This window comes from Heloderma suspectum, chromosome 7 (genome assembly GCF_057233095.1).
Source record: "Heloderma suspectum isolate Gila_16-S chromosome 7, 16-S_ref, whole genome shotgun sequence".
NCBI lineage: Eukaryota > Metazoa > Chordata > Lepidosauria > Squamata > Helodermatidae > Heloderma > Heloderma suspectum.
Genome location: NC_139464.1, coordinates 121,322,953 through 121,340,917, shown reverse-complemented (window position 1 = coordinate 121,340,917; position 17,965 = coordinate 121,322,953). Strand labels below are relative to the sequence as shown.

At 45.9% G+C, this 17,965-nt stretch overlaps 1 protein-coding gene across 3 annotated transcripts in view; it reads left to right on the top strand.

Annotated features, from left to right (window-relative positions):
- The first annotated feature begins 4,554 nt into the window (after nt 1-4,554).
- SMC1B (structural maintenance of chromosomes 1B) overlaps nt 4,555-17,965 on the top strand; it is a 72,423-nt gene continuing 59,012 nt past the window's right edge. For 2 of the 3 annotated variants that reach the window (XM_084811294.1, XM_084811295.1), the window contains exons 1-4: nt 4,555-4,654; nt 7,783-7,891; nt 10,051-10,239; nt 13,949-14,061. In XM_084811294.1, the coding sequence (XP_084667420.1) occupies nt 7,783-7,891; nt 10,051-10,239; nt 13,949-14,061 (411 nt within the window). In that variant the 5' untranslated portion in view covers nt 4,555-4,654. Of the gene's footprint in view, nt 4,655-7,606; nt 7,892-10,050; nt 10,240-13,948; nt 14,062-17,965 lie in introns of those variants that run through there. The other variant, XM_084811293.1, reaches the window with a different exon arrangement.

The window sequence follows — 17,965 nt, the reverse complement described above, 5'->3', positions numbered from 1 at the left end:
GAGAAACAGGCTCCGCCCCTTCCCCTCAGCCGTCCTCTCTGCTGGCCACGCCTCTTGCCCCCCCCGCTGTGCTCGCCCAATAGAAATCGCGGAGCTCCCGCTCGGCCTAGCGACGCGCCTCGCCCTCCGCTCGGCGCTTCCGGTCGAACCCGGAACCGGTTTCCCGCCTTTCAATGTCCAATGCCAGGCGCAGAGCGGGGCTTCGGCATAGACTCGCCCAGGCTAGAGCGGCGGCGCCCTGCGCCCACAGGGAGGAGCCGCGCGGGCTTCCCGCTTTTAAAGGGAATTCAGCCTCTGTGCTGAATCCGCGCGCAGCGGTTGTGCCGTTATCGCAACTGTTCGTACACAGGACACCAGTAGTTATGATAACGGTGTAACTGCTCTGTGCAGATTCAGTGATATCGCTTTAATTTTTGTTGTGTCTGTTTGAAGGCTGCTGCATGGTCGTTTAACAACTGAGGGCGCAATCCTAAGCAAGGTCAGACAGAGAAAAGGCCTACAGTTCCCAGCCTGCTCCAGCCAGCATAACTGGGGCACGCTGGGAGTTGTAAATCCTAAACTCGCGTAGGATTGCACCCATAATTTTTATGTGTCTGCTGCTGAGGGAGCAAAGGCCTTTGTCAACTGAGTTCAAGGCACTTGTAGGACCATCTCTTTAAGAGCAGCAGCAGCAGCACTCAGCCATATTCAATGTAGCTCAGTCCGGCAGCACGGATTTGACAATTTCCAAAGCCTCAATCGAACACAATCATTTGGGAGTAAGGCCCATTGAGTTCAGTAGGATTTACTTTCGATGCGACAAGCCTAGGATTGCACTGCCAAATAACATGATTTAGGGCACAATCCTATGCATGTTTAGACAGACAGAAGTCCCACAACGCCCAGCTAATGATGCTGGCTGGGGGAATACTGGGAACTGCAGGACTTTTGTCTGTCTAAACCTGCATAGGACTGCACCCTCAGGGCACCATCCTATGCATGTTTAGACAGGAAACACATCCCACAAAAAAGCCAGCTGGGAACTGTAGGACCTTTGTCTGTCTAAACATGCACCCTCAGGGCATGATCCTATGCATGTTTAGACAGGAAAAACATCCTACAAAAAAGCCAGCTGGGAACTGTAGGACCCTTGTCTAAACATGCACCCTCAGGGTGCAATCCTATACATGTTCCCACAAAAAAGCCAGCTGGGAATTGTAGGACCTTTGTCTGTCTAAACATGCACCCTCAGGGCATGATCCTATGCATGTTTAGACAGGAAAAACATCCTACAAAAAAGCCAGCTGGGAACTGTAGGACCCTTGTCTAAACATGCACCCTCAGGGCGCAATCCTATACATGTTCCCACAAAAAAGCCAGCTGGGAATTGTAGGACCTTTGTCTTGTCTAAACATGCACCCTCAGGGCATGATCCTATGCATGTTTAGACAGGAAAAACATCCTACAAAAAAGCCAGCTGGGAACTGTAGGACCCTTGTCTAAACATGCACCCTCAGGGCGCAATCCTATACATGTTCCCACAAAAAAGCCAGCTGGGAATTGTAGGACCTTTGTCTTGTCTAAACATGCACCCTCAGGGCACAATCCTATGCATGTTTAGACAGACAGAAGTCCCACAACGCCCAGCTAATGATGCTGGCTGGGGGAATACTGGGAACTGCAGGACTTTTGTCTGTCTAAACCTGCATAGGACTGCACCCTCAGGGCACCATCCTATGCATGTTTAGACAGGAAACACATCCCACAAAAAAGCCAGCTGGGAACTGTAGGACCTTTGTCTGTCTAAACATGCACCCTCAGGGCATGATCCTATGCATGTTTAGACAGGAAAAACATCCTACAAAAAAGCCAGCTGGGAACTGTAGGACCCTTGTCTAAACATGCACCCTCAGGGTGCAATCCTATACATGTTCCCACAAAAAAGCCAGCTGGGAATTGTAGGACCTTTGTCTTGTCTAAACATGCACCCTCAGGGCATGATCCTATGCATGTTTAGACAGGAAAAACATCCTACAAAAAAGCCAGCTGGGAACTGTAGGACCCTTGTCTAAACATGCACCCTCAGGGCGCAATCCTATACATGTTCCCACAAAAAAGCCAGCTGGGAATTGTAGGACCTTTGTCTTGTCTAAACATGCACCCTCAGGGCATGATCCTATGCATGTTTAGACAGGAAAAACATCCTACAAAAAAGCCAGCTGGGAACTGTAGGACCCTTGTCTAAACATGCACCCTCAGGGCGCAATCCTATACATGTTCCCACAAAAAAGCCAGCTGGGAATTGTAGGACCTTTGTCTTGTCTAAACATGCACCCTCAGGGCACAATCCTATGCATGTTTAGACAGACAGAAGTCCCACAACGCCCAGCTAATGATGCTGGCTGGGGGAATACTGGGAACTGCAGGACTTTTGTCTGTCTAAACCTGCATAGGACTGCACCCTCAGGGCACCATCCTATGCATGTTTAGACAGGAAACACATCCCACAAAAAAGCCAGCTGGGAACTGTAGGACCTTTGTCTGTCTAAACATGCACCCTCAGGGCATGATCCTATGCATGTTTAGACAGGAAAAACATCCTACAAAAAAGCCAGCTGGGAACTGTAGGACCCTTGTCTAAACATGCACCCTCAGGGTGCAATCCTATACATGTTCCCACAAAAAAGCCAGCTGGGAATTGTAGGACCTTTGTCTTGTCTAAACATGCACCCTCAGGGCATGATCCTATGCATGTTTAGACAGGAAAAACATCCTACAAAAAAGCCAGCTGGGAACTGTAGGACCCTTGTCTAAACATGCACCCTCAGGGCGCAATCCTATACATGTTCCCACAAAAAAGCCAGCTGGGAATTGTAGGACCTTTGTCTTGTCTAAACATGCACCCTCAGGGCATGATCCTATGCATGTTTAGACAGGAAAAACATCCTACAAAAAAGCCAGCTGGGAACTGTAGGACCCTTGTCTAAACATGCACCCTCAGGGCGCAATCCTATACATGTTCCCACAAAAAAGCCAGCTGGGAATTGTAGGACCTTTGTCTTGTCTAAACATGCACCCTCAGGGCATGATCCTATGCATGTTTAGACAGGAAAAACATCCTACAAAAAAGCCAGCTGGGAACTGTAGGACCCTTGTCTAAACATGCACCCTCAGGGCGCAATCCTATACATGTTCCCACAAAAAAGCCAGCTGGGAATTGTAGGACCTTTGTCTTGTCTAAACATGCACCCTCAGGGCACAATCCTATGCATGTTTAGACAGACAGAAGTCCCACAACGCCCAGCTAATGATGCTGGCTGGGGGAATACTGGGAACTGCAGGACTTTTGTCTGTCTAAACCTGCATAGGACTGCACCCTCAGGGCACCATCCTATGCATGTTTAGACAGGAAACACATCCCACAAAAAAGCCAGCTGGGAACTGTAGGACCCTTGTCTAAACATGCACCCTCAGGGTGCAATCCTATACATGTTCCCACAAAAAAGCCAGCTGGGAATTGTAGGACCTTTGTCTTGTCTAAACATGCACCCTCAGGGCATGATCCTATGCATGTTTAGACAGGAAAAACATCCTACAAAAAAGCCAGCTGGGAACTGTAGGACCCTTGTCTAAACATGCACCCTCAGGGCGCAATCCTATACATGTTCCCACAAAAAAGCCAGCTGGGAATTGTAGGACCTTTGTCTTGTCTAAACATGCACCCTCAGGGCATGATCCTATGCATGTTTAGACAGGAAAAACATCCTACAAAAAAGCCAGCTGGGAACTGTAGGACCCTTGTCTAAACATGCACCCTCAGGGCGCAATCCTATACATGTTCCCACAAAAAAGCCAGCTGGGAATTGTAGGACCTTTGTCTTGTCTAAACATGCACCCTCAGGGCATGATCCTATGCATGTTTAGACAGGAAAAACATCCTACAAAAAAGCCAGCTGGGAACTGTAGGACCCTTGTCTAAACATGCACCCTCAGGGCGCAATCCTATACATGTTTAGACAGGAAAACCGTCGTACAAAGCCATCTGCGACTTGTAGGGCTTTTCCCAGTCTAAACATGCGTAGAACCGCGCCCTTATACTGCAATCCTGCACGTCGGCTCAGCAATAACTTCTGCAGCGTTCCGTGGGGATCCCGCTGCGAAAGCGCGCTTGGGGGCTGCCCTGGATGCAAAGACGGACGAGCCCCCGCTGCCTTTGCTGGGTGCCTCAGAGGAAATGCCGCCAGGCGCAGCAGGAGAGGCTGACGCTGGCTCCTGCAGGCGGCCGTCCTACAGGCAGAGCTCCGCTGTCAGGCTGCAGTACGGAGCAACCTGCCCTTGGAGGCGAGCTCCGCGGAAACCCGGCGGCGCGGGGAGACAGACCCGCTCCCAGCCGACGCGCTTCCTAACCGTCGCGCGAAGGAATGAACGTCGGCAGGGGCCGCGCTCGCGGGCACGCTCGACTCCGCCCGCCCGCCCGCAAAATGGACGCCGCGCGCGGAGCCCATTTTGACGGGCGGAGCGCGCCGCGCGGCCGCCTGCCGGCCTCTTCCCGGGGGCGGCTCGAGGGGACGCGCCGCCCACAGAGGCGGGCGGGCAGGCGGGCAGACGTTCGCCGGCGGCTCTTCCGAGAAGGAGCCCCGCGCCGCGCCGCGCCGCGCCTTCCCCGCCTCATATTGTATGTAAATCGCTTGTTCCTTGACTGGCTTCTGCCGTAATTGAAAAAAGCGGCATCCATTGAAAGGCCGCATTCGAGCACGCAGCGCCGCCGGGGCGCTGCGCTACACTGATTTATTCGACAAACGTCCCGCCTTTTTCCGTCGAAGCGGATTACCTGACACCCAACCCGGCGGGGGGGGGGGCACACTCACACGCACACACTATGAAATACTTGCCTGAATGTTATTTGGCACCTATTTTATTACCCACTGCAGCAGCTTGGTGCTTAACAGGCTGTCATTTCTTAGAAGTCTCATTAACATGCTAAATAATAAACTTAGATGGCTTTAAAGAGGGGTTAGGCATATTTATGGAGATCTCTGCTGCTGAATTTGCAATTAATGAGGGATTGGGCCAATTTCTGGGGGTCTCTGCTGCTGAATTTGCGATTAATGAGGGATTGGACCAATTTCTGGGGATCTCTGCTGCTGAATTTGCGATTACTGAGGGATTGGACCAATTTCTGGGGGTCTCTGCTGCTGAATTTGCGATTACTGAGGGATTGGGCCAATTTCTGGGGGTCTCTGCTGCTGAATTTGCAATTAATGAGGGATTGGGCCAATTTCTGGGGAACTCTGCTGCTGAATTTGCAATTAATGAGGGATTGGGCCAATTTCTGGGGATCTCTGCTGCTGAATTTGCGATTAATGAGGGATTGGACCAATTTCTGGGGGTCTCTGCTGCTGAATTTGCAATTAATGAGGGATTGGGCCAATTTCTGGGGATCTCTGCTGCTGAATTTGCGATTACTGAGGGATTGGGCCAATTTCTGGGGGTCTCTGCTGCTGAATTTGCGATTCCTGGGGGATTGGGCCAATTTCTGGGGGTCTCTGCTGCTGAATTTGCGATTCCTGGGGGATTGGACCAATTTCTGGGGGTCTCTGCTGCTGAATTTGCGATTCCTGGGGGATTGGACCAATTTCTGGGGGTCTCTGCTGCTGAACTTGCGATTCCTGGGGGATTGGACCAATTTCTGGGGGTCTCTGCTGCTGAACTTGCGATTCCTGGGGGATTGGACCAATTTCTGGGGGTATCTGCTGCTGAATTTGCGATTACTGGGGGATTGGACCAATTTCTGGGGGTATCTGCTGCTGAACTTGCGATTCCTGGGGGATTGGACCAATTTCTGGGGGTATCTGCTGCTGAACTTGCGATTCCTGGGGGATTGGACCAATTTCTGGGGGTATCTGCTGCTGAACTTGCGATTCCTGGGGGATTGGACCAATTTCTGGGGGTATCTGCTGCTGAACTTGCGATTCCTGGGGGATTGGACCAATTTCTGGGGGTATCTGCTGCTGAACTTGCGATTCCTGAGGGATTGGACCAATTTCTGGGGGTATCTGCTGCTGAACTTGCGATTCCTGGGGGATTGGACCAATTTCTGGGGATATCTGCTGCTGAACTTGCGATTCCTGGGGGATTGGACCAATTTCTGGGGATATCTGCTGCTGAACTTGCGATTCCTGGGGGATTGGACCAATTTCTGGGGGTATCTGCTGCTGAACTTGCGATTCCTGGGGGATTGGACCAATTTCTGGGGGTATCTGCTGCTGAACTTGCGATTCCTGGGGGATTGGACCAATTTCTGGGGGTATCTGCTGCTGAACTTGCGATTCCTGAGGGATTGGACCAATTTCTGGGGATATCTGCTGCTGAACTTGCCATTCCTGGGGGATTGGACCAATTTCTGGGGATATCTGCTGCTGAACTTGCCATTCCTGGGGGATTGGACCAATTTCTGGGGATATCTGCTGCTGAACTTGCAATTCCTGGGGGATTGGACCAATTTCTGGGGATATCTGCTGCTGAATTTGCGATTACTGAGGGATTGGACCAATTTCTGGGGATATCTGCTGCTGAATTTGCGATTACTGAGGGATTGGACCAATTTCTGGGGGTATCTGCTGCTGAATTTGCAATTCCTGAGGGATTGGACCAATTTCTGGGGGTATCTGCTGCTGAATTTGTGATTACTGAGGGATTGGGCCAATTTCTGGGGAACTCTGCTGCTGAATTTGCGATTACTGAGGGATTGGGCCAATTTCTGGGGAACTCTGCTGCTGAATTTGCAATTCCTGAGGGATTGGACCAATTTCTGGGGATATCTGCTGCTGAATTTGCGATTACTGAGGGATTGGACCAATTTCTGGGGGTATCTGCTGCTGAATTTGCAATTAATGGGGGATTGGACCAATGTATGGCAATATCTTATTTATTTAATTTCATTTCTATACCGCCCAATAACAAGCTCTCTGGGCGGTTCACAAAAATTAAAACCAAACAGCACACAATAAAACAATTTAAAATATATAGAACATTAAAACCACAATATAACAATACAACCACAATAAAACCTAGCAGCAGTGCAGGAGTTTAAAATACAGATTTAAAACAGCAAAGCTAAAAGTTTAGAAAGCTGAAATGCTAAAATGCCTGGGAAAATAAAAAGGTCTTCACCTGGTGCCGAAAGGAATATAATATCTACTGCTGAACTTGTAATTAATGGGGGATTGGACCGATTTATGGAGATATATACTGCTGAAGTTGTAATTAATGGGGGATTGGACCTATTTATGGAGATATCTACTGCTGAACTTGTAATTAATGGGGGATTACTCTAATTTATGGAGATGAGATGTCTACTGCTGAAGTTATAATGGGGCCTCCATGGTGAGAGAAAGTATTCCTCTAAATACCAGTTAGTAGGGGCAGACTGGGAGAGGGCACTTCCCTTTGGGTCCTGCTTTTGAGCATCCTAGGATATGGCTGTCCACTGCTGGAAACAGAATGCTGGACTATATGGAATATAATTTACCTCAGTGCTCTTCTATAACTGTATTGTGGTTTCTAGTGGAGAATAGTTAATAATCAAACTTATTATATTAGTGTCTTTTAAAATAAATACTCATATTCAGAGTATTGACATTTGATTATTAGTTACTACTTTGATTAGTAGCTACTGCTCAATAACGAGAGATGGAATTATCTCCGTTTTGTATTCCAAAAGCCCTTCTTTTGTCTCTCCATCTTCATACTCATGGCTGTGTTCTCTCCCACCCCATTCTTTATTTCCTTGCTCATCCACAGATGGGATACTTAAAGTTTTTGATGGTGGAGAACTTCAAGTCATGGAGGGGGCAACAGTGCATTGGACCTTTCAAGAAATTTACTTGTGTCATTGGTCCCAATGGTTCAGGTAACACGTGGGAACGTTTCATCCGTCGCGTGCCTCTGTCCTGGTCTCCGGAGTGTGGCTAGCATTTCCTTCCCCCCTGTTCATTCGTTACTTGATATCCCAAACAAGACTTATATCGATTGATTAGTCCTATAGACATATTTTTTGGTTTTGCTTGTTTGATGAACCTGTTTTGTTTTGTTACTGTACGTAACCTGAGTGCTGGAAAATGGCTAATAAATGGTTTTATTAAATAAAATAACACTTAAAAATCAGTAGGGTAGAGTGTAGTTCTACCCATCTGAATTCACTAATCTGTATAAATAGCCACTCATAAACTAATCTAAATTAAGTCTGAGGAAAGTTTCTTGAAAAGCTGCTCATTTTGAGGGACCAGCTGCTGTTATAGGCAGAGTAATCTTAACACCCGCAGACAGCCATCTAAGAGGAGACAGGGAGGGCTGGATGTGTCCCTCTGCTGACAGAGAAGAGCTCTGCCAGCAGGAGGGCACACCTTCTCCAGAAGCACCATGTATTCCTATGGAGAGCTCTGTGGGGATAAATCTACCGGCAGCGGTAAGCCCCCAAACAGGGTGTTTCTGGGGCGGAGCTGGCCTTCGATCTGCTAAATCCAAAGCCCTTCTGTTGAGAGGGGTCCTCAGTTATGCAAGCCTGGAGCTAATTTCTCTTCCCCCCATGCACACGGAGAAGTTCACTATAGCCAGCCGCCCTGCCCTGGCTGCCACGAGCTGGCTGGACTTTGGATGCTGTCCGCCACTTTGCTTCTCTCTTCAACTGGACTGGCAGTACACCATTACTGTTTAATCTTATGTTAAATTCTATTCCAATTCCAATTTTTGATTTAGACTGTTTACTACAATGAACTGGTTACCAGTTCATTACTTGAAGTATTTTTAAATATAAGTACTTTAAAAAACTACACGTGGTAGGTGCCCAACACTCAGTAAATCAATTAAAGCTGATACAGTTCGTCTAAGGTGTTTTTAATAGAGTGTTGTTAGCCCTATACATTATCAAGACTGAGTATAGGATTTGGCAGTGTACAAGAGATGCCTTTTGTGGTTGTAAGCCTTTGGGGCATATGGTAATGATTTCAAGATTTTCTATGTGGAAGCCTTTACCTTTCATCTTATTTTTAGGTTTATTGAAAACTTAAAATTCCACATTGTACACTTTACGCTCAGGATCCTCTTAGGGGGTGGGGGGAAGACTTTCAATTGAATATTAAAATCTACCAGTGGTGCCTCTTAACCAAAGGGCAGGCCCACCAATATTGGAAGAAGAGGAGTTGTTTTTCATGGTGTACTCGGTGCTCTTGCGCTATTATGGTGCTCCACACTCTGGGTATAGCTGCATGAGGAAACTATTTCAGAAACTTGCCCTCTTATTTTAAACATTTCTGCAGGAGGGCTAAAAATCTGTGCTAAAGAAAAAAGCTGAGTTTTTCCAATTCTGTAATACCTGCCACATTCTGTACTAGGGGTTTTTACTCATAAAAGTACAATGCAAAACTGTTTCAACTTAGTTTTATGCATGTTTACTCAGAAGTCAATTTAATTAAGTTCAATAGGGCTTACTCAGTAAGATGTGCATAGGATTGTGGCTTTTGTGTGCCAAGTTATGGAAATATGTTGGCCCTGCTCATAATCTAACATAAGAATCTTAACTTTGGGTAAGCTTATTCACAAATATTGGGAGATAAAACATACCTGTGGTGATTCATGAGTCATGATTCTTTATGGTTTGCACGGTATGAAAATCCCTTAGGGGATTTATCACACTACCTGTAACTTAAGCTATCTTGTGGTCCATGTAGTATCTAGTGTTGTTAATAGATTTGATATGCACTCAGCTGTATTGCCATCATACATCCAAACAATTTTTTTTCTTGAGCTTTGCTGGCTCCAAATTCCCTGCCCCAGCAATCCTAACACAGATCACCTTTTGTTCACTGAGGAAAGAGTGATCTGTATCAGGATTGCTGGCGTGTGTGGGGATGTGTATCTGAACGGGGCCAAAAAGGTTGTGCACCACTGTTTTAGAGGGAGGTTCCTTAATTAAGAGGTTCTTAGGTAAAACCTGAAATTAAAATATAGATAAGTGTAATAATCTAATCCCTATTTGAAAAGTGCAGTTTTAATTTTTTTGTATAATTGAAGGGAAATCGAACGTAATGGATGCCCTTAGTTTTGTAATGGGTGAAAAGGCATCTAATTTACGAGTGAAACACATTCAAGAACTGATACATGGGGCACATGTTGGGAAGCCGGTTTCATCAAGTGGAAGTGTCAGAATGGTGTACAGTGAAGAAAATGGAGAAGAGAAAACATTTTCAAGAATTATTCGAGGTACGTAGGCTGGTTTATATGGGAAATATAAGTGAGTACAGAGAACCTTTTATTTTGGGGCACCTTCAGTTTCACTTTCCCTATTAGTTCCATTCCACTCTGACATATATGTATTTGCTCACATACTTGCTAAGGATAATCACCTGAAAAACATTAATTACAACTTTGAAACTGCCAAGTATAATATATGTAATACTATATTTGCAATTGGCATGCATTCATTTTTACTAATGAACCTATGAAATAGGAAAATGTTCCATGGAATAATAAAGCAATGGGAAATTTTTTGCCCCATATCACTGTTTGGAACATGTAGCCTTGAACTGTAAGCGAATAACAATATATTATGTTCTGAGATTAGGAACCTTCAAACCGTTTTTCAGATGTGTTTCTAAAGTTGTTGCAGCTGCCCTTGATCCTTTTCCTTTCCAATAAAATTTCTTAGCATTTTCTGCCATCTTTGTAGTGCTGCTTGATCACAACCATAACCTTTTCTATATAAAAAAAAAATAGAATCTTTGGTATGATGGTTATTTTTAGCATAGCTATTCTACCTGACCACGAACGTCTCATTGAAGACCCTCTATTTAGATCTTTAGGAATAGTTTTAATTAATGGTACATAATGTAGGTGGAAAAACTTGTCCAGATCAAAGGACAAATACCTAAACATTCTACAGTTAGATTCCACAGTTGGGTGTAATGTAATTCTTAATTAGTTGTGAAATATTAAATCCTGTGGTCTCCATTTTTGAGGGGTTTGCCTTAAAGCCTGGAACTTGCCCTCATTCCATAATAGAGATATTATAGGATTTGTTTGACAAAGCATGTGTTATCAGCATAAACTTATTTTGAAGCTTCATCAACCTCTTTTAACTCCTGTAATTGTACTTGATATTCTTATCAAGGAAGTAAATAAATAGTTCAGTGCAGATTACAAATAGGTCAGAAAGAGGATGACTCTATAAATCTTTAAAAGTACATAATTTTGACTGTTAATGAAAATAATAGCATGTGGGCTATCTTAAGGCTGTTACATACTTTTAAAATCAAGTACCTGGCGTGCTATGGTCCATGGGGTCACGAAGAGTCGGACACGACTGAACAACAACAAACCTATATTTAAAGTGCAGTCCTATGCACGTCTATTAGGAAGTGAGCCCCATGGAGTTCAGTGGGACTTACTCCTGTGTAAGTGTGTATAGGATTGCTGCCTTAGCCTTCTTAATACATTGTGCAAAAACTATGTTCTCTAACGCCACATGCTTTCTCTGCATCAAGAAAACTAGAACAGTTTCCAATTTGTTAGGCATTCATTTATCAGGTTGAGTGCCATTCTGGAATATTCTGACAATAATCATTCAATAAAGCCTGTTTAAGCTATATGAATATATTTTATGATAATTTTGTTTAGCCTTTTTGCATAAATAGGTATAAGGATTTTATAATCTTGATTTAATAGTTATATAGATGGGCAAGTTTAAGTCAAAGGTGGATTCTTCCTTTTCTTACAGATAGATCATGGATATTTTTGTATCATTCCAAGAACCACTTATCTTTGACATTTTGCATTCATCAAAATGATTTTTAGAGGGGCTATCAGAATGTCAAAAGGTTTTATAAAATTCTGCAGGAAGGTCTGGCTCTTTTTTTTAGGTTTAATACTTGTATAGTTTGGTGTATTTCCTGTGGAGTTATGGGGCATTTAGCGTAGCCGTATCATCCTTACTCAAGTTGTATCTCATTGAGATGCTGTACAATATTTTCCTCTCTAGATTGTCCTGATTGATAAGTTTAAAATAATCCACAAACTCAGCTATGGTTTCTACAAATGGGTTCGGGGTGGGGAGGGGTTTTTTTTGGATAATTTTCCCAAAAAATGCATGTGTGACTATTTTTTTCCTGGTTTGTCATCTAATTAGCATACCAAGTGTTTCTCCACTTTACCTTTTTCAAAATATTTCTGAGGGGTAGTCTCCAAGATCTTTCTGTCTCAAATACATATTGTAGATCTAACACTTTGCTGTATCGTTCCAATGCTGTTACTACGCTTGTGTTGTGTTCTTTTGGGCATTATGCAACTCTGCCCCTGCACCTCTGTTCATCATGTTGTGCCAGCAGGACCCACTGCCAGTGCAACAGGAAGCTAATTCTTCCTAGAGCAATCCCAGAAATGAGCCAAAATGCTTGTTTCCAGAATGGGACAGGCAGCTGGCATATGGGCAGCGTTGGGTACTGCCCAAAATCTTTATGTGCCTTTTCCCCTGACATTACCCTCCTTAGCCCCTTGTGCTGTATAAGCTCCAGTGAATAGCTGACCGTGACTAGTTTTCCCATGACTGGTTTTAAAGCACCTTTTAAGAAATAACTGGGTTTTATGTATTTGTTTCTAAAATGCTTATGACTTAATATTTGTGGAAGGATCCTCACCATGTGTTGTTATAACGTAAGCAGTATAATCCTGTAGATGTCTACTCAGAAGTAAGTTCAATAGGGCTTGCCTTAAGTATGTGTATATAGGATTGCAGACAGAGGGAGCAATCCTATGGCTGCTAGACAGCCATAGGATATCTGGTTTTCCAGGATGTGACCTCTGACCCTACGCTCCGAGGTCAGATCCTGGAGAACCGACCTCCCCCCACTTCCGCGCTGCCTCCGAGGCAGTGCAGAACAACCCCGTGCTCTGCGCTCACAAGAAGAGTGTGGAGAGGCTGAAAAGGGGCGTTCCCGGAGGGCATTCCGGGGAGGGCGGAAATGCCTGTACGACACATCCCATGTGTTGTACAGCAGCCTCCTCCCCCGCTCTGCCCTCCTGCAGCTAGACAGCCACAATTGGCTATATAGCCAAAAATACAGGGCAGGAGAAGCGCGGAGGGAACGATCCCTTCCTTGCTTCTCCTGCCCTACATTGGATAGGTGGTCGCCTCTGAGTTTGGAGGCAACCGCCTATCTGAATAGGATTGTACCCTAAAACTGCTATTTTAAGTTCACCTACTTAGAAGTACTTTTCAGTGAGACATTTTGAGTAAACAGGTTTAGAACTGGAATGTTCCTTTATTGCTAATTCATATATATCTATATCTATCTCCAGCCATGCTATCAGGGGCATATAACCATTCTGACACCCAGCAGCCCAAACCCAACAATATTTGCAAGTAGTCAGTATGTCTTCTCTAAATATTTTGAGTTCTAATTCCCATATGGTTACATTTTCATTTACTTGATATATTTGCTGCCTCCGTGGTTACAGCTATGGAAGATACATACAAAACAAAAAAACAATTATCTTCATTTTCAACGGTTTTAACTGTTTGAGAGTCTAGTATCCTGCAGTATTCATCATCCAGTGTGAATATTTTTTTGTGTTGTAATAGCATCAAATACTATTTTAGATTGTACAAGATTTTGTTTGTATTGAGGTTTATACTTGGTATACTAAAATGGCTAGAAAGCATGCATAGTGCTATAGACCACATCAGGATGTAATATGAGAGAGAGGCCTGCAGCTAAGGTGTTGACTTGTAAAAATGTAATTCCTGGGGGGAAATAGCTGCAAATATTCTGTCCAGCTAGTGTTTTACAGTAAAAATGGATATAGCCTTAATTTCCCAAATGCTGGACTATGTGTTTGGCTGGAGGACTAATGTAGCACTCCAAATGCACGGATGTTTATTAATTCAGATTCCATTCTTCATTTCTTCAAAAATTAGGCAATGGATCTGAGTTTCTTGTCAATGACATTGTTGTCAGCCGATCTGCATATATAGAAGAACTTGGACAAATTGGCATCATTGCTAGAGCAAGGAATTGCCTGGTTTTTCAGGTAAAATATTCATGTTATATCAGAAAATTAGACCACACCATGCCAGTGGTCTCTGAAGTCCATATTGGGGATGATTAGCTCACCAAGTTGTGTCCCAGTGGCTTGGATGAACACGCGGGGCGGGGGGGGGGGGGCAGAGTGGCCATACAGTGACATTTTGTATCCAGCAGGACCACACTCAACAATTAATTTAAGTGGGAAATATGTGGTGGTTTATGCATACCTTCTCAGCTTCTTCCAAATACCAGAGATGTGACCATCCCCAATACTTACACCCTTGAGAAAAGGCAAGACACAGCTGTGTGTCTCTGGTCCCTGTCCCACTTATGGGGGGGGGGGATCATCATGACAACAGTATGAGAAGCACGGAGTATTACCTGGATTTTCATGGAATCAGCTTTGCTCCATCAGGGACACACAAAGCAAGATAAGCTGAGTGTACCTTACCTTTACAATATGGTTTTCAGGGGTCACACAGTGCTTGAAATGAACATAGTTCCGGGTGGGGTGGGGTGGGGTGGGGTGGGGTGGGGTGGGGGGAGCAGAACTGAACATCAAACTGGCATGGGCTGCTCAACCAATGAGAGAGGCTTGTACCCCCACCCCCTGTCCAGGCTCCCCCCGCTACTACATTATTATGAATGGAGAGCAACTGATTTCCCCGAAGAAGCCAAAATCCCCGGTTCTTGAGTGCAGCATCTGAAGGGTCCCCCTTGGAGCTTCCCCCCACCCCAATTTTGCCCCATTCCAGCAATCTGCCACAGAGTTATTGCTCCTACCCCATTTTTCCCCATGTGCACACTTTTGCCTTGAGAAGCCAAAATCCCTGATTTTTGAGTGCAGCATCTGAAAGTCCCCCTGAGAGCAGCTCAGCCTCTCAATTGTACCCCATTCCAGCACTCTGCCCCAGAGTTATTGCTCCCAACCCCCCTTTCTCCTTCTCCCTGCTCGCAATGAGATGCTCCCGTAAACCCAAAAGATTGTTACTGCGATAAAGCAGAGAAGGGACTTAACCTCACAACAGAGAAAGGACTTGAAACTACAGAACATCAAAGAAGCACAGCATCACAGCTATTTAAGAGAGCATTGGAGAAGCGAAAGAGTACTTTAGGGCGATTTACTAAAGTTAGCCTTTAACCCTTTCACTGCAGGGGAGTGGGATTTATTTCTTACTTCTGAGTAAATATGCACAGAAGGGGGGATATGTTAAACCTTAAAAGCTTTTGTGGACTGTATTGATACAAAGGTTGATTGATTGATTGATCTATCATGGTTGTATCCCATCCTTTCTCTTGCAAGAGCCCAAGGCAGCTAAAACTACCCCCAGCAGAAACTGGATGCAATCTTCAGGGTCAAAAAGGTTGTGCATTCCTGATGTATTGATTTAGTTGCCCTTGCGCCAGCTAATATCAGGCAGCACCACTTTCAAAGTGGGGAACAAGGAAGTGGTGGCAGCCTTTCCCTTTTGCTGTATGGCTTCTGTTGTAGCACTGCATTGCTGCTCTGCATCTCTCCCCTTTTTTAATAACAACCAAACTAGAAAGGAAGAATCTGCAGCTGCTGTGCAATGCCAAGCCCATCTGGATATGGAGCTATGTAGTGAGTAAGTGGAGACTGAGACCAGATTGGCCATACTGTGTGCGTGGATGTGTTTGGAGGGAGGGAAGGAGCCTGCCAGTCTTAGCGTTTGAGTTTTCTTCCTCCTCTGTGTCTGACTGTGGGGTGCTGGAGTTACTTGATTCTGGTTGCAATTCTGTGCATTCTTTGGAGAGTGCCCTATTAAACACAACGGGACTTATTTCCAAGTAAATATGCATAGGATTAGGCTACCCATATGTTGTCTATGGAAGGGGTGGGGAATTGGTGGCCAGTGGGGCCTCTCCTACAGCTTCCCCCTTCACTTGCTGTGATCCCCCCAAATGATACCCCCCCCCCCCGGGTGCAGCAAGTAGTCTTGAAAAAAGCCTCCCATTGGTGCCAGTGGAAGGCTTTTTTCAAGACTAGTTGCTGTTTCCCGCCTCCCAGCTGAGCAGAGCAGAGGAAGCTGCTCCAACTGGTCTAGGGACTACAGAAGTGAGAGAGCGATCAGAGCGAGCGAACAGGGAGCAAACAGGAATTGGCCAGGGGAGCTGCAGTGGCAGAAGAGACAAAGGAGACAAAGGCAAAGAGAGTAGAAGACCAGGCACAGGCTCTAGAACAACCAGGAAACTAGACACAAAAAGGGAAAAGAGACTATGGAAGGACAAGACTCTCCAGTGGTGGTGACCTGCAAGGTGTGCACCATGTTTGTTTACTTGCCTGAGAACAACATGGACTACACCTGCAACAAGTGCAAGTTGATCACACTGCTGGAAGAAAAAGTAAGAGGACTGGAGCAGCAAGTGTCGACCCTCCAGGGAATAAGAGAACACGAAGAGTTCTTGGACAGAATGGGGGAACTACAGCAGCAAAGGGAAGACCAGAAGCTGGAAGAGCAACAGCAAGCTGAGGCAGAAGAGGAAACTGCTGAGGTGAGGAAAAATGAAGTAAAGGATACTCCTTGGAAAAGCGTGACAGTTTGGAGCAGAAGAACTAGAAGACACTCTGCACCAGTGGAGGCAGTGTAACTAAGGAACCTTTTCCAGGTACTTGAGGATGAGAATCGAGGACAGCCTGCAGAGGAAGAATTACAGTGGAACCTGCATGAGAGCGAGCAAGAGGCTGAAGGTCAGTCAAGCAGAGGAGATGAAACCAAGGCCTACAGCTACAAGAAGAGAAGAGTAGCAGTAGTGGGAGACTCCTTGCTGCGTGAGATCGAAACCCAAGTATATGGCGAGGACCTGTGGACTCACCAGGTATGCTGTCTCCTGGGAGGACCGATTAGAGATATGACTGAAGGGTTCCCTGTACTCATAAAGCCCACTGACAGGTATCCCTTCTCATCCATGTGGGAACAAATGATACCACCAAGCAGAGCTACGAAGAAATCATGTCAGACTTTGAAGCTTTGGGAAGGAAACTCAAGAACTAGGGATGCTAGAGAATTCTGCCACGGACTCCAATGAGGCCAGATTCTTTAGAATCTGGCCCCCCACGGCAGAACGGAGCAGTCCCTCCTATCACCCCGTAAAATTTTCCCGGGGCGGACCCTACCTGGCGCTGGGTGGTCCGGTCCGTCCGCTGCCCCGGTCTGCAGCTGCGAATGGCTGCCCTGATCTGCAGCTGCCATTTGCCTCCCTGCTTTAGCCGTGATAGACTACATAAGTATTTACGTAGCCTATCACAAAAAGAGCAGGGATGCAAATGGCGTCTGCTACGCCATTTGTGTCACTACTCTCTGCCATGATAGGCTACGTAAATATATACATAGCCTATCACAGCTAATGCAGGGACGCAAGTGACAGCCGCTACGCCATTTGCGTCCCCGCTCTTTGCCGTGATAGGCTATGTAAATATATACGTAGCCTACCATGGCTAACACAGGGACGCAAATGGCACTCGCTATGCCAGACGCCATTTGCGGCTGCAGCCTGCCAGTGGACGGAAGTCCGGCTGCGGGCGGGCCCAGCCGGCGGCTCTGTGGACATGCTGCAGAGCAGAACCAGCCGGGGAGGATTCCAGGGGGAGGATTCCAGGGGGAGGGACGGATCGCCTCCCCCCCCCCACAGTGGACATCCCCACCCAGAATGGGGTAAGTAATCCGCCCATCCCTATCAAGGATGTTGAGGCCCAGACAGTTTTCTCATCCATCCTTCCAATAGTTAGAAGAGGGATAGAAAGGGAAAGAAAAATACTCCGGGTGAATGACTGGCTGCAAAGATGGTGCCGACGAGAGAGATTTGGATTCTGGAACCACAGGTTATGCTTCCTGGAAGGTGGACTGTTGGCAAGGGACAGGTTGAACCTCACAAAGGCTGGGAAGAAT